Genomic DNA, 22,966 nt, shown 5'->3' with positions numbered 1-22,966 from the left:
TTTGTCTGTTTAGCTGTGTTGTCTAACACATGGACTGGCAAGTTGCTCAGGATAGACTAGAGGAAGAAGAGAAGTATTTATGCAGTCGAGCTGGAACTGACTTTAACCACAATGGATACAGCTGAGACATTTAATTTAGAGTTCATAACTTGACACGGAGCTCTGGGTAATTTTACCTCATCTGGGTATTTTAATAAAACTGTCTAAGATGCAATGCTCCCTCTAATTTTTCATGTGTCTGAGTGAACACACAAACTCCCTGAGCGGTCCCTTGGACCACTGTGAGCAACATTAGACGTGTGCACTGTGGTCACGCCAGCATCGAATCCATCCAAGTTACATCGTTTATTTAAATAATCAAATTACAGCATTTATGTTAGACTACTTTTAATTAACTGCTTTAGCCCACTTACAATGAAAATTGAAAAAAAATCCTGTTCATGACCTGTGTAGTATGTTAACACTATTGGAAGTAAAATTAACTTGAACTCCAAATTTGAAAACACAACTTTCTTTCTTTTTTCTTTTTTTTTTTATAAAGCTCTGACTTGTATTATGAGTATGAGTCTGTGGTCTGGGAGAGAGTCCTGTAACTCTGTCTGCAAAATACATTATATAATGACCAATGTTGTGCAATTACTTATATATTTACTTCTTCAAAAAAGTAACTGAGTTATGCTAACAACAAAAAAGTAACTGCTTTATGCTAACAACAAAGTATTTTGCAGCTGTTTACCTAAAAATGCAGCCAAGGCGTTTTCTTTTTTGTTTGTTTTTTAAATAAACATTTCAAACTATTTACAGAACAACCAGGTGTTCTGCATCAAATTTGATGCCACACAAATCATTTGTGCCACTCCAAAAATAATTTCTGTCCACTATGAGATAAAGGAGAACATCACAAGCCTGATACCTGCAGGCCTGACAACAGGAGATGTATCACTGCTGTAGCACCTGTAACATTCATTGTTCTGACACACACAACAAAACTATTGACTACACTGCACACTAACTACACAAGATTTGCGCTAAACATCACAAATCCCTCACATCTCAAAACACCACCGTCACTCCTAAAACTTCCCCCTTTCCTAAACAGCTAAATGCCATGTTGCCATATAATTTTTTGATTGGTCGACATGGTACTTTTTTCGACGAATAGGAAAGGGTGGGGTTTTTTGGTTTTGTTAACATAACTCTGGTTTTACGTATAAAGTCCACACTTTTTCTGTCAATTGTTCCGTCTGTCCTGTTCACATCTCCAATGGTTGTACACGCTGTCGTTAACGTGGCTTCGCTCCACATCAGCCACGCCGCTTTGCTAGCTAAAACACCGGCACATAAAGACGCTGTCATAGCCTGTCAGCCCGTTAGCTGCGTATATACGAATGTGAATCGCATTATTGGCTGGACTATGGGATAAGGTGGCATCGTTCTAATCCCATATGGGAGCAGCCAGTCACTTAATGACTAACACTGCAAAACAGAATTGTTAAAGTTTTAATTTTAATTTCATTTCAGGTTAGATTTTTTTTTTGAGCGCAACACAGATTTTCTGTGCGCAGAGACCGTGCCAGCAGTGCACAGTTGCGCGCGCAGCTTAGAGGGAACATTGCTCAGATGTGTTGAAGGGAATTATTCTCGTAAAACTGCTAACAGCTCCAATTAACTACAGGGAGCTCCAGCTGCTTTTTATAAGGGCTCCTGAAAAGATCAGGAAGTAGACGTTCATCTGAAAAGTACCTGCTTTAGCTCTTAAAACAAAAAGCACTGCACTTCCCTCTGAAACGTTTTGTGGTAGAAGTATTTAGTATTTTTTTAAAAAAAGAAATAATAGGTAACTCAAAATAGTATTTAATGCAAGTCACTTCCTCAAATGGGAGAAAGAGAATATATTCAGCACAGGCTGTCCCACTTCAACTAAAGTGCAATGTTCTCTTTTCAGAATTGGTGTATGAAGAGAAGATCTCAGTCCATCTACTTGCAACTGCTAACTGACAAACATGCACCAGAGCACTACAGGTACTGTGAAACACACCTGGATGCTGGCCACTGACATACCAGAGGGAGAGATGGGGAATGTTGGTGTGGGTAATGTGGGTACGATGCAGTGCAGCTCAACTTGCCAGTTTGAACTACCTCAGAATAGGCACAATGAGGCTGGTTACATTACCTTTCTTAAGCTTTTCTTCATTTTTTTTATTCTCTGCATCACTACTAGCGCTTCCTGTGTTTCCTCCTTCTGTAGAGTGATCGGCAGCGTCTCTCAGTTTGATGAGTTTGCCCGTGTTTTCCACTGTCCGAAGAGTTCCCCGATGAATCCCACACACAAATGCTCCGTTTGGTGACCTCTCCATCTGGCATGGGATGACCTTCATGTTTAAACTCCAATCCAAACACCCACTCCCCTCCTACATCACCAGATCCAAAAGGATGGTACAGCGTTCAGCCCTTTCATGACTATGAAAGACACAGGAAGGAAATATATATTTTCAACATTATCATCATATATGTTGAGTTCTTATATTGATTGTCCATTAATAACTGTACTAATCGAACAAAGCATGGGTCACGTGACCATTTATTGTGTATGTGCGTGTGTGTGAGTGTGCGTGTGAGTGTGTGTATTATATGATTATGTATGTATACACTGTATCATTTGATTACATATATTTTTCTATGTTTACATTTATTTTCAAATCATCTATTTTTGTATTTAGCTCACACACAAAGATCTCCCAGTTATTAGATTTTTAATCAAGCAACATGTTTTCTCACTTGTTTCTCTCCTTTGTAGCATCAACTAGAAAAATTAATGCTCAGTGAAGATTAAAAATTCACAACTCATGTGATTTCAGTCCAGAATGTAAACTGACCGATTTACAAGAAAGCTGAGATGAGTAGCATCCTCGTGCCTGTCAGATCATCAGTGTTCTCTCTGTTTGGTATTGGATTTGTGTCATACTGCTGCACTCTTGTGGCTGCAGAGAGCAATGGTCAGTGTTCAATCGTCATGACTGTATCGTCTGGCATGCATTGGTCTCTTGTTATTGTGAGCGTTTGTAAAGTTTTTTAAATTTGTTGATTTTTTTTTTCTTTTTAAAAAAAAACCACACAAAAAGAAGAAAGTAGACTCGTGTTTTTCTCAGGATGTGTAGCAAAGTGAAACGCCAAATGGATCTCTCCATTCAGCCTACATCTCAAAGGAGCCAGTATATCAATCAGTCAAACATCAGACAAAAGAAAAAAAAGATTGAGTTCCCTCACCAGAATTGAAAGCACATGGAACAACATGAGCTCTTTCTTTTCTCCTGGAGAACTTCTGCTATTGGACACTTCACATTTCCCATGTTTCCTCATGAACTCTGAGCAATTTCACACAACCTGGGACTCATCATACATTCACAGTAACTGAATGTATGATGAGTACATATAACGCAAGCCAACATACTGTACATTAAAGTGCAGCAATGATAGATGGAGAATCGTGCGTTTGTACAGTGTTACTTTAAAAAAACAACAAAAAAAACTTTTTGTATAAGGAATCTGTTGGTACAAAAAATTGAGACTTTTTGTACAGTAGAGGATTAAATAAGATGTTATGGGTGTACAGTTTGTTTTGAAGAGAGTGCATGTTTCCATACTGATCGACATTCTAACTCTGATCTATAAACATGGAGGACATCGCCCACACACTTCTGACTCTACAGCTGCTAGTTCACACGTGGCTGCTGTCTCTTCCTCTCTGTTGGTTGCTGTTTAATGTCTGAATAAACACAAAGGATCGGTGTGAGGCTGTCTGTGTGGGTCTGTGTGTGTGAGAGAGAAACATTACTCCTCTGTGTGTCAGGCTTTAGCACTGTGAGTGTGTTACCTTGCGGGCTTGTGTCCTCCTAAGATGAGAGCCAGCTCGCTTGGCCTCCCAGCACTGGCTAGTAGAAGTCCACCTCTGCCACTCTGCCTGCTGTTTGATTAGAACCTGCACAGCCTGGCTGGATTTATGGAAGCATGTGCACAGCAGAGGATAAACAAGCTGAGCAAACCACAAGGCTGTTTCAAGTGAGGAGGTTATCAGAGAAACCTGTGTTTCAATCAGTCTGGCACACTCAAATACCCAGTGCTCTTTCCAGAGTTCCTCCTTTAAGATTTCTCTTTACTGCTGCACTGTAAACAAGAAACTGTGTGCAGCATGGGCTCCACTTTTCGTGCATTTAAGATGTGTGCCCATAAAAAGGACCGGTTAAAGGTTTTTCACTCAATATGAGCAATAAGACTTTTATTAAGAGAATTTCTCTTGCTTCCAACCACTGAGGTGAAAACACCACCTATCACCCATACTGTCCAGTTTTTTGTTCAAATCTTTGCAATTTATCCTACTTAGATGTCATTCTCAATTAAATCTATTTTGTTTGTGTGACATCTCCAAATCTAACAATCCAATGTATGAATGCATATATACAAGGCAGTGCTGGCTTCACCTGTGCAAAGCCAAACCACACTAACTTTAAATCTGCCCACTGTCCTCTCTGGACCACTTGTTCACTCTGTAGTAGCTCTGACCACATCTGTGCTCTGTGATTTCCCCACAGATCAAACAGCAAATCCCAAAATTTGTGTGGCAAACTGATCCAACCTTCACTCTGAAGATCATCACTGGTGATAGACACACACAGCAGTTCTCAGTGGAAGAGCGCATATGTCCAAGCCCAAAGGTGGCACATGGGGTTAAATGCACTCAATATTCTTTCCAGCATTGGCTTGTGCACCTTGAATTTGTACCCCAAGCTGATTGTGAGCAGGGAGTACGAGTTTAAAGTCTCGAGGCTTCCGAGTGAGAACATTTGCTGCAAATGATCAGCACCGTGGTGTGTGCTATTGAGCGAAATGAAAAAAACCAAGATCCAAACCAACAAAATCTTTGCTCGGCACCTGCCCTACTTGCCAGTTTCCGCTCCCTGTGATTTTTTTCCTCTTCCCCCAAATGAAATTCAGACACAGCGGAGAACAGGAGTGCTGGAAGCAGCGCAGCACTCCTGACTTGATCTGCCACACTGCATCCAGATGCTGCAGTCGAGCTCCTTGTTGACAGTCTGGCTCTGGGGCACAAATTTATGATGCACAACCTCATTGTTGAATTTGTTGGTTTTTTAACTGTAGAGTGTCCTTATGCTGATACTTGTGACTGGGTGCTCCACCTGTGGGCTTGGAACTGTGGACACTTCCACTGACAACTGCTGTTCGGTCTTTAAGTTCACCAGGCGATGATCCTCAGCATAAAAATTGAGTCATTTTAATGCAGAAGTCGAGGTTTCCTCTGTGTACAAGTTTGAAGTCAGTGGTGAGATCATAGAGAGGGAGCCGTTCAAATGTTGCAGGAACACTGGAAGCGGAGCAGCACTTCCTAATGACTTAAATCAGATACTGTTTTTGATTTCGGTGGGCAGAGAAGCAGAACTTTTTGGCTGGACTTTGTATAAGAGGATAAAACAAAAGGATGTCTCAATGTTTAGACTCAAAACCATTTAGATATTTCTAGACGCATGGATGGGAAGGACGTTTTTCATTTGAAGGGACATTTTTGTCCATTTTAAACAAATCAAGAGACTGTGTTTTTCATGTTGATTGTGACTCTGAAGATTTAAAGAGAACATCACCAAAGACTGAAAATATCCCCCACACATACATCAAAAGGCCCAAACCTTTAGCCAGCAGTGCTTTAAAAGATCAGTGTGGTTCTCTGAAAGACTTTGGGGATTTAATAATGAAAAAGAAGATAAAGACACTTAGAGGCTTATTCCCACACATCAAATCAGGAGTTCCACGTGACTATTTTGCAAAGCACAAGTTGCAGAAGGTTTTGCTAACTAGCCTCAAGGTTTCAGTGGCTTCAAAGAGCAGCATCATTTATTTAAAGGAATAGCTGAAGCTTCACCTTGAACCAACAGGCAGCTGAGACAACAAACCTTTTAATGTCAATAAAAAGAAAATGAAAAAACAGGCTCAGCTGTATACATTTCACATGGAGTTTGCTGTGACCCTCCTCCTCCTCATGCAGCTTCCCAATCCCATATCCTCCTATAAAGATCTCAGTCCAGAAGTGGATACTAATATCTAGTGTGGCTAGAACAAACATCAGTGCTGCAATCTCAATTTAAAAGAAACACCATCAAAAGCTGTTTTGTTCTAATAATAATAATAATAATGGATTGGATTTATATAGCGCTTTACAATGCCACTATTCATTCACTCTCGCATTCATACACTGTTGGAGGCAAGCTACGGTTGTAGCCACAGCTGCCCTGGGGCAGACTGACACTCTATCATAACTCGAGATTGTAACTGTTAATATTCAGTCCAGTGTCTCCTTCAGAGTTTCAATTAGATCAGGTTGGAGACATTTATTTTTATATTAGAAAACAAATTATATCATTTTAGATTATATAATTCATTGTGTTTCATAAGTTGCTTAAAGGCAGCTTGAAAAAAGGGGAGATGCTAACTAAAAATGGCCCTAGCCTAATTCTTTATTCTGTTCAATTCTGTTTTATTTATATGAAGCAACAGTCGCCTCAAGGTGCTTTATATCGTAAGGCAACGATCCTATAATAATATAGATAAACCCCAACTATCAGATAACTCCCTATGAGCAAGCATTTGGCAAAAGTAGGAAGGGAAAACTATCTTTTAACAAGAAGAGGGCTCTGTTGCAAAAAATTGTGAGAGGAGGAAGTCGGGAAAAAGACACACTGTAAAGAGCAGCAGAGATTATTAATAACTAATTATTAAATGCAGAGTGGTGTATAAGCACATAGTGGGTAAAAAAAAAAAAGTGAGTGAAGAAGAAACACTCAGTGCATCATGGGAGCCCCCGGCAGTCTAGTTCTATTTCCCTTTAACTAAGGGAGGATTCAGAGTCACCTGATCCAGCCCTAACTACAAGCTTGATCTAAAAGAAAAGTTTTAAGTTTAATCTTAAAAGTAGAAAAAGGGGTTTTGTGTCACAAATCAAAACTAGCAGTCAACTAGCAGTCTGAGAGCAAAGCGCTCTATAGAGCTGATATGATATTATGAGGCCTTTAAGATAAGACGGGGCCTGATTATTCCAGACCTTGCATGCAAGGAGAAGGATTTTAAATTTGTTTATGTTTTTAACAGAAGAGAATGAAGAGAAGCCAGTATAGGAGAAATCTGCTCCCTCTTTCTAGTCCCTGTCACTGTAGTGAATCAACTGAAGGCTTTCCAGTTACTTTGTAGGACATCTTGATAATAACAAATGACAGTAATCCTGCCATGAAGTAATAAATGTATGGACTTTTTTGTTTTTAGGTTAGGTTTATCACCTCAGCTTCCTGTAAATCGCTGCTATTGTTGCTGGCTCCTCTGCCCTCTGATACGAGCCCTCTGTCGGGTAACCTGCTGTTTGAGTCTGTGCAGCTCATGGTGTCTCTGGGACAGAACGCCTGACTTTTCTGATAATAAACTGTTATTTTTAGCTAGAAAAGGTTTAAAAGAAAAAGAAAAGCCTGAGGTATAAGAAGAAGGCTCTGTGTTTACTTCTGTTACTTGATTGTTTACTTCTACTACATTGATGACCCATTAGCTACTTTATTTTGAGTGAAGCAGCACTGCAGTCAACAAAACAAAAACGTGATGAGAATTCTGTCAGCCTACACAGTTTAGTGCATCGCATCAAAGCAAAGCGCAGAGTCAGAGGTGAGCGTTTTTAATAAGGATTATGAGGACCCACATATATTTTCATATCCACCTGAATTTATCAGCAGTTTTTCTGTTCTTTTGGTTTTGTTTTTTCGTTTTTTGGGGGGGGTTTTTGGAAGACTGAGATGGTGTTTAATCAGAGGTATGAACGGAGTGCTCATCAGGAGTACCTTGGATCACTTTGCTACCCTCCCTCTCTTCAGCATCCTGATCATTTTCAGTTCCTATAAGATACATGGGAACCTACATGTTATGGGACTGTTTTGTGTGTGTTTGTTGCGTTTTGTTTTGGGGGGTTTTGCCCAAAGCCCAGTACTCCTAACCTACAAAACAACATGCTCCCAACAACTTCATTAATCTGCAGCTTAGTTAGGAGTGTAAGAGGAATGGGTTTTAAGGAACATAAATAATTCACTTTTGATGCTGAGACTCAGCTGCAGCTAGTAGATAGTGGCCAATAACTGGACTGTTTGAAAGGTGTAGACCAAAGATAAAAATATAGAAGTGATGCTAAATGGATTCTGTTTTTTTCTCTGTGCCACACTAGTTTGTTGCATCTGTTTGCCTTTCCAAAGAAAAGAAAGGCAAAGGAATGAATGAGTGCAAAGGCGACATTACAGCTCTGGTGCGCAGGAGATCCTGGTGTTTCCTGACGTCCCTCTGAACCTGCACCCAGGAAGTTAATTCTGTTCACCACACTGTGTTTTTCATCTTATGTGCTGGTTGTTCATACTCATGTACCAGCTTTGGCAGTTTTTGCCAAAGTGAGTTGAAGTGTTTCACTCCAGGTAAGGACGAGCATGGTCATCTGGTTTTCAGAGGGAGAAAACTCAACGTCCAAATCAACGCCCTGAAACAACTTTCTGTGATTTCATCACCTGGATGATTGAGCCTCCATCAAGATAACACAAAATATTACCTATTAACTTTAACTGTAACTTAAACAAGCACATTCTTATGTAAAAAATGTCTGTGTGTGAAAATGAATAAATAAATGAAACAAGGTTTAAATTGAAGTCAGTATAAGCCATAATACACAGCTCACACTTTGAAAACACATCAGATCTCAGTGAGAAAAAAAATGCTGTCAACTCAAAAATGTGCTTGTATGCATGCCTGACAACTGATGTTGCTCTGGAGGAATCTTCTGCGTGCATATGCATAATCTGCGTGCGTGCAGAGTCCTGTCTGTGCCCCTCAACAATAATATATACTATTAATCACAGTTTTGCTAAATAAAAGGATCTGGCTTGCACCAATCACATGATCACTATTAACCAATGATCGCCCTTTACGGCAGAACGCGCTGGTTACGAGCCGGGAACGAGCTCACAAAGAGCACGCGCATTTTTAGCGGTCCGGAGCTGCAGGAGAAACACAAGTTAACTCAGAGACACAGACTGATGCGACAAAACCAGTAAGTAGGTGTACAGCGCACACTGTAGTGTGTAGCACACAGGAGTATTAGCTTATTACGTACACGTTGGTAAGTTGTCTTGTTGCAACTGACGAACTGTATTTATTTAGTATTTATTTATTTATTGTCATTGTCAAGAACAATGAAATTGCGTTTGGGGCTTCCATACAACCCAAAAAAAGAGAAGAAAATAATAAATACCCCTTAAAACCCAAGTGTACATATTTAACCCAGTGTGACTCCAATGCAATAAGACAATCCTTAGCAATAATGTTCGTAGAAATTCAGACAAAGACCTGAGAAACATGACAAAATACAACAATGCAACCCATTCAATATTATTGTACTGTGAGATATGATATCAGATATGATAGTTATCTATTTAAGAAAGAGGGGGGGGGGGGCAGGAGGGGGAAGAGAATAAAGATATGATGCACCAATGCAGACCAGTTCATTGCTATTAAGAAGTTGGATATGGTTATTGTCCGTGAGAGGGGGGCAGAGAGTTCAGGAGCCTCACAGCCTGTGGATACAGGCTGTTGGCCAGTCTGGATGTTCTGGCCTGTATAGACCTGTACCTTCTCCCTGAGGGCAGCAGATGGAAAAGGTGGCGCGCAGGGTGATGTTGGTCCCGCAGGATACTGTGCACCCTCCTCAGACAGCGAGTGGGGAAGATATTACTGATCTCTGGCAGACTTGTTCCAATAATTCTGCCAGCTTCTTTCACCACCCGCTGGAGTGCTTGCTGATCGGCCTTGGTGCAGCTGGGGAACCACACTAGAAATCCATACGTCAGAACGCTGCTGATGGCACAATTGTAGAAGTTCAACATCAGAGATCTGGGAATGTGTGCGCTCCGCAGTCTCCTCAGGTAGTAGAGGTGCTGTTGGGCCTTCCGTACAACTGAGGTGATATGGTTGCCCCAGGACAGGTCCTCGGTCACAGTTACACCCAAGTATTTAAAACTGCTCACCCTCTCCACCGCCTCACTGCCAATGAAGAGAGGCAGATGGTTGTTATGACCCCTCTTCCGGAAATCTACAATGATCTCCTTGGTCTTTTTGGTGTTTAAGACCAAGTTATTGTCGTGGCACCATGACTCTAGTTGTTGCACCTCTGTCCTATAGTTTGTCTCATCATTGTTGGATATAAGTCCGAGCACTGTAGTGTCATCTGCAAACTTAACAATGAGATTGGACGCGCAGGAGGAAATACAGTCATGGGTGAAGAGAGTGTATAGCAGAGGGCTCAGAACACACCCCTGAGGGGCACCGGTGTTGACCACAAGGGTGGAAGAGGTGTTCTTACCCACTCTGACACTCTGTCTACGGTTAGTGAGGAAGTCCACAATCCAGTTGCACAGAGAGGAGTTAAGTCCCAGTTGGTGGAGTTTGGGACGGAGTTTGTATGGCCGGATGGTATTAAAAGCCGAGCTGTAGTCTACAAAGAGGAGCCGTGCATAGGTGTTCCTGTGTTCCAAGTGCTTCAGTAATGTGTGCAGCACTGTGGCGATCGCATCCTCGGTTGACCGGTTCTCCCTGTATGCAAACTGGTGCGAGTCCAGGGATGGTGGAAAAAGCAGCTCTGATGTGTTTAATGACCAGTCTCTCCAGGCATTTGGCGGGAATGGGGGTGAGTGCCACAGGTCTGAAATCGTTCAGACATGTGACATTTGACTGTTTTGGGATGGTTGCTGCTTTGAAACAGGATGGTACCAGTGAACAGGACAACGAGGTGTTATATATAGAGGTGAAGACGTCCGCCAGGTCCGCAGCACAGTCTTTTAGCACCCGGCCCAGCACTCCATCCGGCCCGGCCGCCTTCCTGGTGTTAATGCTCCGGAACACACGCCTCAGCTCATGAGTGCTCAGGACCGGAGCAGGGTCGGTTGAGGGGAGAGGGGACAGGACAGGGTCGGTGTTCTCCCTGTCAAAACGGGCATAAAAGAGATTTAGATCCTCAGCCAGAGTAGAACTGTCGGCTGAGGGTGATGGTGTTCTTCTTTTGTAGTCCGTGATAGCCCTGATGCCCTCCCAGACCTGCCTTGGGTTTGTGTTGTTCTCAAACCTGGCCTCGATACGCCTCCTGTGCTGCTGCTTGGCAGTCTTGATGCCTCTTCTCAGGTTGGCCCTGGCAGCACTGTATGCCTCCTGGTCCCCGGATTTGAAAGCGTTGTTCCTTGTTCGAATAAGTTGTTGAACTCCGTGTGTCATCCAGGGTGGATTATTAGGGAACACACGGAATCGTTTCCAAGTTGTTACATTGTCCACACAGAAACAGATGTAGTCCAAGACAGTGGAGGTGTAACTGTCCAATGCGACACGATTGTCAGTGTCCTGCACCTTGAATACATCCCAGTCTGTGCAGTGGAAACAGTCCTGAAGCATCGGAATAGCATCCTGCGGCCATGTTCTCACGGTTTTGGTTGTAATCCCAGTGCTCTTGATCTTTTGTGTGTATATTGGGTGTAGCAGGGTGTAACTGAAACAAACGAGCGTGCTGTGTTTGCAACAGCGCGACAAACATACCTGTCCTTTTATTAACTGCACAAGTAGTGCTGGTCATAGCTGCTGGCTACCTGTGTAAGGCTGTCATGGGTCTGTAGCTCTGTCACCGTTTTAGGGAACATATTTAGTTTTAAAGTATTTAGAAACATATTTAGTTTTAAAGTAAGTTTCCGGGCTTTTCCTGCCTTTCTGGGGAGATTATATTTCACTAAAAAATGATCTAATATGCATGTCCACATAATTATGCATTATTATAATTATAATATATTAAAAACACACGCTGTATTTTAAAGAACATACATTAAGAAGCAGATTATATTAGATTTATATTTTAAATAAGACAAAATTTGGATTTTACAGCAGTAAAATTATTGTATCTCTACAGTTTAAAAATGTAATAAGCTTTGCCCCTGCACAGAGTGGATAGTGAAACAAATGGAATCATCATAATGACATTATTTCATATTTATTACTTCCCCCTCCTCATTGCTTTATTATTGTAGCTCTAGTAATAAATAATAATGTAAGGATTCTGGATCAGCACAGTGATGCCCATAGTATATACAGTATTCTGAAGAAGGTCTAAAATGTCACTGTGTGTGCGTGCATGTGTGTTTTATGTATATGGATTTTTTAAAATATTACTCATGATATAACATTGTCCAGACATGCCTGGTAAGGACATGAGGAGGAAACAGCAGGAGCTGTGTGAGGCTACTAAAGGCAGTGCTATAACATTTTTCTGTCATCATTTAGATTAAGTGCAAGAGTTGTTAGGTGTGGATAATTAGATTATAGTTTATTGCAATAACAAGTTGTGCCTTGTTCTCAGATAGACAGCAAGTGGAGAGTGATATATGAAATGATGGGATGGAAGGAAGAAGAGAAGCAAAGAGTGATTCACAGGCAGAGCCTAAATTATTTCTCACAGTTTTTTGTTGCCTTATGGTTCCAAGCGCTGTCACCAATCTTTGCATTTTGTTATTATCTCATGACATTTAATCAGCTACCATCTCTCTTATGGACTTTTTAATGTCTACAGTCTCAGATCAGCACAGCCCTGCCCTCCAGCACTATCCACAGCAACCCCTCAACAGCAACATTGTACCCATCAGGTAAAACATCGGCTACATTTGCTTTGCCTTGTTGCCCATATTAGATTCTTGATGAATGTGTGTTGTTGTTATTCAGCCTGGTTCAATGTGCCCCTTTTTAACTTTGAGCACCCGCCCCTTTAAACCTCTCTGCACAGCCCTGTTTGACATTACTATTTTTTGGAACAGTGTGGTAAAGAATGTAATAACTCTTCCAACTCCTTTTTAATCTTTAGATTTTTTTTCCCACATCAGCCATCTGTTTTCATTTTTTTTTAAAAACACTTAAACTTTATAAAGCTGACATTTTGGAATATTCACCTGCAACAAAGGCTGATAAACCAGAAATAATCAAAGCTTCACAGTTAAACACAATCTCTACGTATTTTTATCAGTACTAACTTTTACAAGTTGATATTAGTACTTCATAATATCCACTGATTCTTTCTTTTGCCTCCTGAGTCTTTAAGACTGCAGTTAATGTATGTTCAAGACCTATGCACAGGTTGTCTGCCTGCAGGTTAAAGCCCTTTAAACACGGCACAGTCTGCAGCCTTAATTATAAAACTAAGGCAGAAAACCAAAACGGACAATCACAAAATGTGTTTGTTATTTTGAGGTTTTTCAGTTTCTCCCAGAAGTACACAACAATAATCTGATGTGACATAATTACCTGAATGAACACAATATGACTCTAGAAAAGCAGCAAAAAATTTATTTCTGCATTAATGATTCCCAAAGCTGCTGAGCTGTAAGACACGGTCAGGTGGAGTGCACAATTTTGTAACTATCATACATTGTTACTGCAATATACAGCTAAACGAAAGTGTATGGAATGAATTCTTCTATTATTTCCTTCCCATGCACTCTTCCTCGTGCAAATGCAAATTCTAAAAGAAATAAATCCTAAAGAAATGCTTCAGTCAAACAGAAATTCATCTCTTTGAGCATTTGTTGAATGATGGAAACTATGAGTGCGTGACACGCAGGGCCGATCCAATTGTCAGTCAATGAGGAGGTTAATCAGGATTAAAAGAGACATGTTTCTTGTTTGAAGCAAATCACAGCTGAACAGCAACAAAGAAAAGATTACATTTTACTGATTTATATCAACAGCCAGGTTTCAGTAATCACTCCATTTTCAAAAAAAATGAATTGTTCAGGTTTTAAAGGCTTAAAAGTAGAGTTTATTTGACTTTTAAGAATAAAAACAAATGACTACAACAGCTCAACAAAGAGGACAGATTAAATGAAAAATGTTTGAACACCGACCAAACAGAAAACTGAGTTGTCCAGACTTGGTGAGTATCATTTATTAAAATAAGAAGACAACACTGATCTCTACTGAGGGTTTGTGTTTGTGTTCCCTTTCCTCACAGGCCTGCTGGTTCTTGTCAGTCGCGTCCTCCATTGTCTGATCCTCCTGCACAAAGAATCTAAATACCTGTGCCCTCTGAACAGCCTCTGAAATACACAGTTTCAATACATTAAATTACTTCTATACATAAAACTGATGAGAATATTGGTGATTGCCTCTTATCTGTTGCTGTTCTCATTCTCCTAGTTTCTCAGGGCAAAGCTCCTGCTGTCTATCACAATGGCCCCAAAACAGAGAGAAGTCAATACCATGATTAACAGATGAATAAATATGATGAATGAGATGAGTTCCTACCCTGACCTCTTTTAGCTGAGTGTCCAGATCACTCCTTTCACCTGCCGTGTCAGTGAGAACCAGATATAACTGATAATCAGAAAGACAGGAAAACATAGGACTGTTTGAGTTCTTGGTGTAACTTTACCCAACACACAAATTCAAATACTGTTTTGGGAAGCCTCCAGGTCTTTCCTCAGTGCTGTCTCTTCTTTTCCAGCTGTGCTCAGCTCAGCCTGCAGTTTTTCAGCACTTCTCTCCAGCAGCTGCTTCCCTACTGACCGCTCTCCCATGTGTGATGGAGGAGCTCCGCAGGAGGCGACCACAGTCCCCTTTGAGCCTCCACCTGACGAAAGAATTCCAGAATGGCTCATTGGTGTTGAGTGTCAGTGTCATTCAAGTGTGTGGCTAAAGAGTGCAGAGCACAGGCTGAGGACTCACAGCTTTTCCTGCAACTAAAACTTGTCTGTTAGCGTCACCTGCAGCTCACTGTGAAAGTTGCGCTTTTGCGCTTGCTTCTCTGCACACTCTCAGCCTCAAACACATGGAGAGATGGAAATCATGTGTTTGTGTCTGTGTGCGTGCAGTTCCTGTACATTCTCTTCTGTCAGTCAGCACAGGGCATAAATTACCAGGATCAATGACTTTGCATCTAACACAGGAGGATCAGACTGTTAAATTGTTAGTGTCGGTGCTCCCACACTGATAGTTCAATTTTTTTTTTCACTCAGTCCATCTCTGATCACTCATATTTGGAAAAATGTTCAACTAATTTCCCCCGTTCAAATCTTTTATTTGGGTAAGATACCACACATGCTTACGGATTTTCCTGCTAACTAAATGCAACAGTTGCTACTAAAAAACGCTATCAAAAAAGGTTCCCTGATGGTAAAATGGACTTTCATTTGATCAGTGCTGGAAAGGATGGACTGAGTTTATTAAATTGTTTAAATCAGGCTCCTGGTAAAAAAAACGAATTGCAGAATAAGTACGTCATATCTTGGCTGCACACACTTCCTTGAACTTTGTGTGATTTGTTTTGCTTTGTATCTCATCAGCTTTTTTTCCCCTCCTTTTTGTCTGCTTTGGTGTGAAGTGCTTGGATTTGTACGGTCTAATAGAACTAGTGGAGTGTTGTATGTCTTTTACTGATATGCTTTTTTCTTTAATAACAGGGATAAAAGGAATGGGCTTGGTGTAAATAACTGGTTTTAGTCATAAATCCATCCATGAAGCCAAGCATGGAAAAACTTAATGCAACTTTAAGTTTATTTGAATTTTGAATGTATAAAGTTTTATACAATTATTCCATGAAACATAGATGAAGCCTTGACTCTAACTGTCACTGTGATGGTCATGGCCTGCACTCAGCACCAGCTCCTTTCTGCCCTCTTTCAGCAATTTCAGGTGGACCTATTGTGCTCTCTCTCTCTAATCTCTACTGTTCTGTCAAATATATGGTGTTACAATAGTGGATTGTCAGATTAATTATGACGAAATTCCTGTGATCCATTACTCCAGGCTTCAGACCAATCTAAATAGTCAGTAACCATGTTTTTTTCCTACTTTTGACTCTGTGTAATGACGGAGATTACGGATGTCCTTAATATGGTCATAAAGCTGAAGCTGATATATATATATATCTATATATATATATATATATATATATATATATATAGATATAGATATAGATAGATATATATAGATAGATAGATAGATAGATAGATAGATAGATAGATAGATAGATAGATAGATAGATAGATAGATAGATAGATAGATGTGAATACATGAAGGCAAGCTTAAAAGAATATTTTCATTCTGCCGCTTTACTAAAACTCGTACTAAAACTGCTAAATTTGTATATATTTTTTCAAACTTTTGGAAAGAGCACCATTTCTCAAGCAGCACTGGCATCAGTTAATTAGCATTAATTACAAACGTTCAATCAAATGGCCCCATCACCAGTAAAAACACAAACATGAACAGCTTGTCCTGTCATTGCAGTATTGTAGTATTATTGTCCCCAGTGCCCCAACCCTCCCACCCATCCCCTGCACCTCTGTTTGAGCTCGGTCTCTTGTTAAGCCTTCTGGAGCTGGTTCCGGAGCCTAATCACCTCCTCACTGGAGGCCTGCTGCTCTTCTTCTCTCTCTTACATCAGTGCTGCCAGCTGCCACAGCAGAGGAGCTGCACAGGGAAAAACTGAGAGAAGAAAAAAATAAAAACATCTGGTTCAAACAAGAGCCAAATTCCAGCTCTTGTTTCTTTTAGAAAACAGCCATTGTTGTAACAAATCAATAAATTCCACCTTGTCTCATTTAACAGGATTACCTCTATTACCTGAGTGAGAATGACGCCGTTTTCTCTCAGTGTCCAAGTGGAAAATGGTGAGATTTAGGATGTGCAGCAGACTCCGAGTGTCACATACCACACTCACTAAAGAGAGCGATTTTTTCCACAACATGGTCTCCTCTCAGAAAGCCCAGCACTTCCTCTGGGGGCACTTACAGGTGCTGAGTGGGATTGATCCTCTTTGGGAATCCCTGGGTTTGGTCCCTAGATATGATCAGTTTGGATGTGTTTGTAACAAGAGCTGCAGACTCTTCCTCAGCAAACAACAGGTGCTGCTACAGAAGAACCAGAATCTATGTCTGTGGGCCCAACATCAAGGGACACTGCAAAATATGAATTTGCTTACTTTAGAACTATGTATCACTTTTTAAAAAAGAGTAAACCGATATGTGAAATTTTGGAGAGAGTATGATCAGATATCATTATGCCTGCATATATGGGGGGGGGGGGGGGGGGGGGGGGGGAGAGAGAATTTTTCAGTACATGTTTTTAAGGTGGTAAATGTTAAAATATTCATAACATGTGAACAAAAACACGTCCGTAAATAAGTGAGAAGCAATATCGAAACAAAGCGTTGAAATTCAATACGTTTCCAGTTCAGTCCTGCATTAAACTGAAGAACTGAAACGGCCACTGAAGACGTATTTAGAACTCGCGCTCGCCCCTCTGTGGCAGGTGTCCGCAATAGCAATCTGTACACAACTGCTAGATGTTTTCACTTTCTATTTTGGGGAAGCAGTACCAAAGTTGTGAGAGCAGTCAGGCATTTCAGATTAATCTTCCACACTCGGATCATTTTTATGGAAGACAAGGAGGCAACACGCACCTGCGGCCAGTGGTGAGTTCGTGACATGTGACAGCGTTGTTTGAAGTGAAACTTCGATTTAAAAGTATTTTTAAATGAGTGATTACAGTTAATTTGATAACCGGAAAGTGAACGTGAATAAACCACCACGTAAGGTGAATAGATCGGTCGGAGTCAAAAAACTGAACAGAATGAGTGTCAGAATGGCAATTATGTCTGAAAGAAACAGGCACATTGTCCTGATCTGCTCATATATAAAAGTCTTTGTTAGAAGTTTGCAAACCAAGTATGGTTTCGGTGACTGAAAATTGATATGGAACGGTAAAATGCTTTAAATCTGTTTTCTAAAGAGGGCCCAGTCTCAAAAAGCTAGAGTCAGTCCACTCTTTCACTGTGTATTAAGCCCATACTGTGCTCTGCTTCAATTAAGCTGCTGCTTAATGGAAACTGCGTGAGTCTGACAGTTTACGTGAATCAAAAGCAGTCTTAGTTTCGTTTTCAGGAAGGCTCTCCCTAATAAAGATATTTTCGTGTTACTGCTTCACTGAATAAGGTGTGTCTCATCTCTAACTGATTGTTAGCAATAATAAATCTGCAATTTTTCTCCTCTCTCCTCACTGCCTGTGCTTTTACTGTGTTAACACGTAGCAGCACAGTCCAAAAAAGAGAGTCCAGCTGTATTACAGGCAGGGCATACCTGTCACTTCCTATAGTAGCATTCAGTAGGACAGCTGAACAAAAAATGTGGTTCTCGGGTACATACTTTATTTCTGTGTTTGTTTTTGAATGTGACTTCCCTCGCTACAAAATGACATACGTCTTTCCTTCTATTGTTGTTTAAGCCACAAAGAGGTCGCTGAAGCCAACTTTGCTCTACATGAGACGCACTGCAGCCGATTCCTATGTCTCTGTCCGGACTGCAATGAATCAGTTCCCAGGGATCAGCTGAAGGATCACAGAGAGGAACAGCATGCAGAGGTACAAACACGGTGAAGCTGTTTATTCACACAGATCCACTTCATGGAGATCATTTCAGAATTTCAGCACAGGCCACAGAGTGCTGTCATTCCCTGCGCGTTGGTACACCTTTCTACCTTTTGAGTATCAGCATGTGTCTGTGTAGTGAGCAATTTGCATATTTGCCAAACAAGTGACTGCTCCCAGATTCAGTCCTGGGAGGAGATATGAATGCTTTTGGGGGGCATATCAGGAAGATCATCAGGTGTAAAAAAAATTAAAAAAAAACACCCCATATGGAAAAGAAATAGAAAAAACTTATAAAAGACTTGCATCCGATGTGGCCTACTTCATATAGTGAATCATATAAGGCTTATATGATTTACTCATGAAAGTGGCCAATGTCATATATTGTTTTAGTAAGAATCTAAAACATACAGGTTTCATTTATATAATTTTTCTAGGGATCTTATATCTGTTTTAACTCTTGCATGCTTTTCATACAAGTTTCACAAAAGACAGATACAAACTTTATAAGATTTATATATCTTTTCCATATGGGACTCCCTGGAGCTCCCTGCTGTGGTGACCCCTGGTGAATAAAAGGAAGCAGCTGAGAGTAGTTTTGTGTATCAGAATATGATGGATCCCTCAATTATTGGGCAAAATGTAGGTAACAACTCAACATGAAGGCAGTGAGATTTATGAGCTATTCCAGTGTTTACTTTGTTTTACTTTGTTTTAAAAAGAGTTGGTGTTCTCACAATGTGAAAAAGTAAAACACGTACACGACGCACAGACACAGCACAGCACATCTATGTAAATCTGCAAATTTCCTTGTTATCAGGTGAGGTGCTCCAAGTGCAACAAGAAGATGGAACGTTCTCAGCTGATGGATCATGAGGTGAAACCAAAACCACCATTTAGGTAGACATTCAGACACATTAGAACAACATAGTGCAGCTGTGGTCAGAAGGTTACATTCACTCATCATCATGGGCATGGATGTCAAGGTGATTTGGGGCTTTTAATTATTTATTAAATCTATTTTGGATTTTCTCAAAGCCACACAGGATCAAGACATATACAGACTCAAATATATACATGCACCCCAGTAATATTTGATTAAATGTGCCTTAGTAAGTAGCACTTTGCATTCACTTTACTTTACTTTGAGTAAGTGGAGCTGAAGGTTGCACGATGTCCTTTAAATTTGACAAGTTTAAGCTCTAGCTTGCCATGAACTGGAAAGTGCTGGAATACCACCATCACTGTCCCCAGTGAAGACAGTCGCCATAGACTGAGAGGGTTATGACCAAAACAGAATCCACACCTTCATGCTCAAGTTAAACTTGCAGCTGCCCACATGGACGAGCCCTAGTTATCCTAGTTATCAGGCTAACTGTACTTTTCGCTGTCTCACAGGCTGATGAATGTGTGGAACGTCTGCAGGCATGCCAGTTTTGTGACCTAGAAGTGCCATCGAAGGAGCTGGACGGACACAGCTTGGTGTGTGGGAGCCGCACTGAGCTCTGCAGAGACTGCGGCTGTTACGTCAGACTGAGAGACCAGCCCAATCATGGCTTGACCTGCTCAGTCACTGAGAAGTCATCAAGTCCCCTACAAGCGACCAGCAGGGCACTCAAAGAGAGTAAGAGAATAATAGATTCAGCGAAAATCTCAGTAAACCTCAGTGTAATTTTATTTCCTGCTATTTAACACTTGCCGTGCTTCTCTTAACAGCAGAAATGTCAGTAAATTGTACCAGATGTATGGCATCATTTCCAGTTGCTGATATAGAAGAGCACGAGGTATTTAAAAGCATTATTTTACATATAATAATCACAGTTTGTCAAGCTAAGCAGGCTGCTTGTTAGCAGAAAATTGAAAGGATACATGTGGATTAAAGTCACACACATACACACAACAAAAAGACTAAAAATAAACAGATATGACACTGGAGGAAAATATAGGAAGCCAAGTAAAAGATGAAAATGATCAGATAGAAGACATCACGTGTAGCAGAATCACTTAAAAACAAGTCTATAGAAATGAGTTTTAAGAGGTGATCCAAAGGAAGTCATTGGTTCTTCTGGTCTGATCTCCTCAGGCTTCCTCGTGCCCAAGAGAAGGGAGCTGCAAATACAGTAAATATGTGTATGATTGTCTCCAGATCAGAGCATGAAAGTCTAGGTGCTCTAGCCTGTTCTATTTCATAGAGAGGAAGAATGTGAGGCTCAGAGTTAAGGACCAAATCAAACTGAGCTCACAGGTGTTGAGCAACAAGTTTAACATTTGTGTGCAGAGGGTCACATATCTCTCAGTAATGTTTATGTCCTTTGAACAACACCTCATATTACTGTATCACCCCAATAATACAATTTGCTCTCAGACTGCAGGCTTACTTGTGGTTCCTAGGGCATTTAAAAATAGAATGGGACACAGAGCCTTCAGCTTTCAGGCCCCCTTTCTGTGGAACCAGATCCCAGTTTGGATTGTGGAGACAGACACCTTCTTTTAAGATTAGGCTTAAAACTTTTTGATAAAGCTTATAGTTAAGTTAGGATCAAAATCCTCCCTTAGTTATGCTGCCAAAGACCTAGGCTGGTTCTGCCAGAAGTTTTTTCCTGTTAAAAGGGGGATTTTCTTTGCCACTATCACCAAGTGCTTGCTCATAGGGGGTTGTTTGATTGTTGGGGTTTTCTTTGTATTATTGTTGGGTCTTGACCTTACTAGTGTATTTTTTTTTTTTGCTCTTTATAAATAAAACTGAATTCAATTGAAGGAAATTATTTTGTTTTTACACTGTAAAGAGTCACTGTATAATATCTTTTTCTGTATTCCCCACAAAACAGATGGCATGTATTACAACAACCAGGTGGGAATATGAAGTGGAAAAGCAGTCAAAGAGAGCATCAGAGGAGGAGTTGGAGGAGGAGTCAGAGGAGGAGTTGGAGGATCAGGTTGATTTCTCAAAAAAGGGGGGCATTCCCCAGCTGATGACCACCAACAAGGAATTAAACTTCTCAGACAGACCCAGCCGTGGCCCCTGGATCAATGGAGGCGACCCAGATCAAATCCGTGCATGCCCACATTGTCATCTGGCTCTGCCCGTCTCCACACTGCAGTGGCACGAGGTAATGTTTCTGAAGCACCAAGGATTTAACTGAAAATCGCTGAAATTTACCAATGATAAGATGTTCCCCTCTCCTCCTGTGTGTCTGTAGGTGAAGTGCAGACGTCACATACGCTTCAACTAGAGGCAGAGCTTCTCAGAATGGAAAAGCTGCCCCCAAGAGCTTTGACCAACACCGTAGGAGAGCATAAAGGCTTAGCAAGTGCACGTTTCAAACAGATCTTTAGGGTTTCTTCTGATGCTTTTATTAATGTTTACATTTTTTGTTTGTTTTTGAATTAAAGTACTTTACTCTGGATCTAAGTAAATTTCACACTCCTGATACTTACAGTCTATTAATTACAAGCACGGCCACTTAACTTTTATGCTAACCACTTATCCATCATATTCACAGTTTCCACTGCTGTGTGTGTAAAACTGGATCAGTTGTTGCAAAAAATTCTCATGATAACTCTAAAATGTTTTTATGCTCATATCATGTTAATATTCCGGCAGTGACGATCACCTCATCTTTTGTTAGATGTGCACAAAGCAGAGGAAGAGGGGACTGATGGGAAACGTGTGCTAGAAGGTGCAGAGTTCTGTATTCATGGCCCATGAATCACTAACATGCTTCCACAGCTACAATGTGATGTTTTTACTGACCTTTCCACGCCGAAGGATATTTACATGTATGTGAGTCTTAGTCTATCGCTGACACCCAGAGCTCTGTGCACACTTTTGTCTGTTACCCTGTTAAAACTGCAAACCTGAGGACTTTGAGTTGCGTGTTTGAAGTACTTCCATGAATACCAATTGTTGAACTGATATGATATATAATTTAAAAAAAAACACTTCTTTACAAATGAATATACACTTAATGTGTAACCTACATGATCTTCCACTGCGAGATTTTTAAAGTTTATCCTCACATTTAAACCAAAGGTTTCCTAAACAGGGCTACACCGCTAGTTCTGTTTTGGCAAGTGCAGAGCAGAGTGCCAAGACCTGGAAGCTAAGTATGTTTGACTTCTGGTCATTTAGGCAAACGCTACTGACATATGTGCTAATATGTGCCATTTGGTTCCGTGAGCTTTCGTGTTAATAATGCCCAGATAATGTAGCTGACATTAAAGGGTCATCAGCAAATGCAGTTCATCTGGGGATTCAGGCTATACAAGCTGGTGAAGGTGATCATTAAATCTCTTTTACCTTAAATCAATCTTCTTTAGAGGTTAAATTTAAATATTGCTTTTAGGTCTAATAAATTCCGTTTTTATTATCCTGTGTGTGGGCTTCATTCTTGGAACACTTTGCTGTAAAAAAAAAAGCTATTATATAGTTTGCAAATA

General features: G+C 40.6%; 2 protein-coding genes across 5 annotated transcripts in view; both read left to right on the top strand.

The window, feature by feature from the left end:
- Positions 1–3,790, top strand: part of ecel1 (endothelin converting enzyme-like 1) — a 58,320-nt gene extending 54,530 nt beyond the window's left edge. For all 3 annotated transcript variants that reach the window (XM_085479168.1, XM_085479167.1, XM_085479169.1), the window contains exons 18-19: positions 1,946–2,022; positions 2,249–3,790. In XM_085479168.1, coding sequence (XP_085335294.1) covers positions 1,946–2,022; positions 2,249–2,348 — 177 coding nt within the window. In that variant the 3' untranslated portion in view covers positions 2,349–3,790. The remainder of the gene's footprint in view (positions 1–1,945; positions 2,023–2,248) is intronic.
- A 13,657-nt stretch (positions 3,791–17,447) lies between these two features.
- xaf1 (XIAP associated factor 1) lies at positions 17,448–22,896 on the top strand. Of its 2 annotated transcripts, none has more exons than XM_085479166.1 (7): positions 17,448–17,575; positions 18,385–18,520; positions 19,347–19,403; positions 19,925–20,150; positions 20,246–20,310; positions 21,355–21,636; positions 21,727–22,896. In XM_085479166.1, the coding sequence occupies exons 1-7, from the start codon at positions 17,538–17,540 to the stop codon at positions 21,757–21,759; spliced, it is 837 nt and encodes a 278-aa protein (XP_085335292.1). In that variant the 5' UTR covers positions 17,448–17,537; the 3' UTR covers positions 21,760–22,896. The 2 variants fall into 2 exon arrangements, with proteins under 2 accessions (XP_085335292.1, XP_085335291.1); XM_085479165.1 differs by having other exon boundaries at positions 17,449–17,575; positions 20,243–20,310.
- The last annotated feature ends 70 nt before the right edge of the window (positions 22,897–22,966 follow it).

The sequence above is a fragment of the Copadichromis virginalis genome, linkage group LG14, assembly GCF_057382275.1.
Source record: "Copadichromis virginalis isolate Kocher_CV1m ecotype Utaka linkage group LG14, C_Virginalis_male_GT1.1, whole genome shotgun sequence".
NCBI lineage: Eukaryota > Metazoa > Chordata > Actinopteri > Cichliformes > Cichlidae > Copadichromis > Copadichromis virginalis.
Note: the sequence above shows the minus strand (reverse complement) of the source record. Positions and strands in the feature narration are given on the sequence as shown.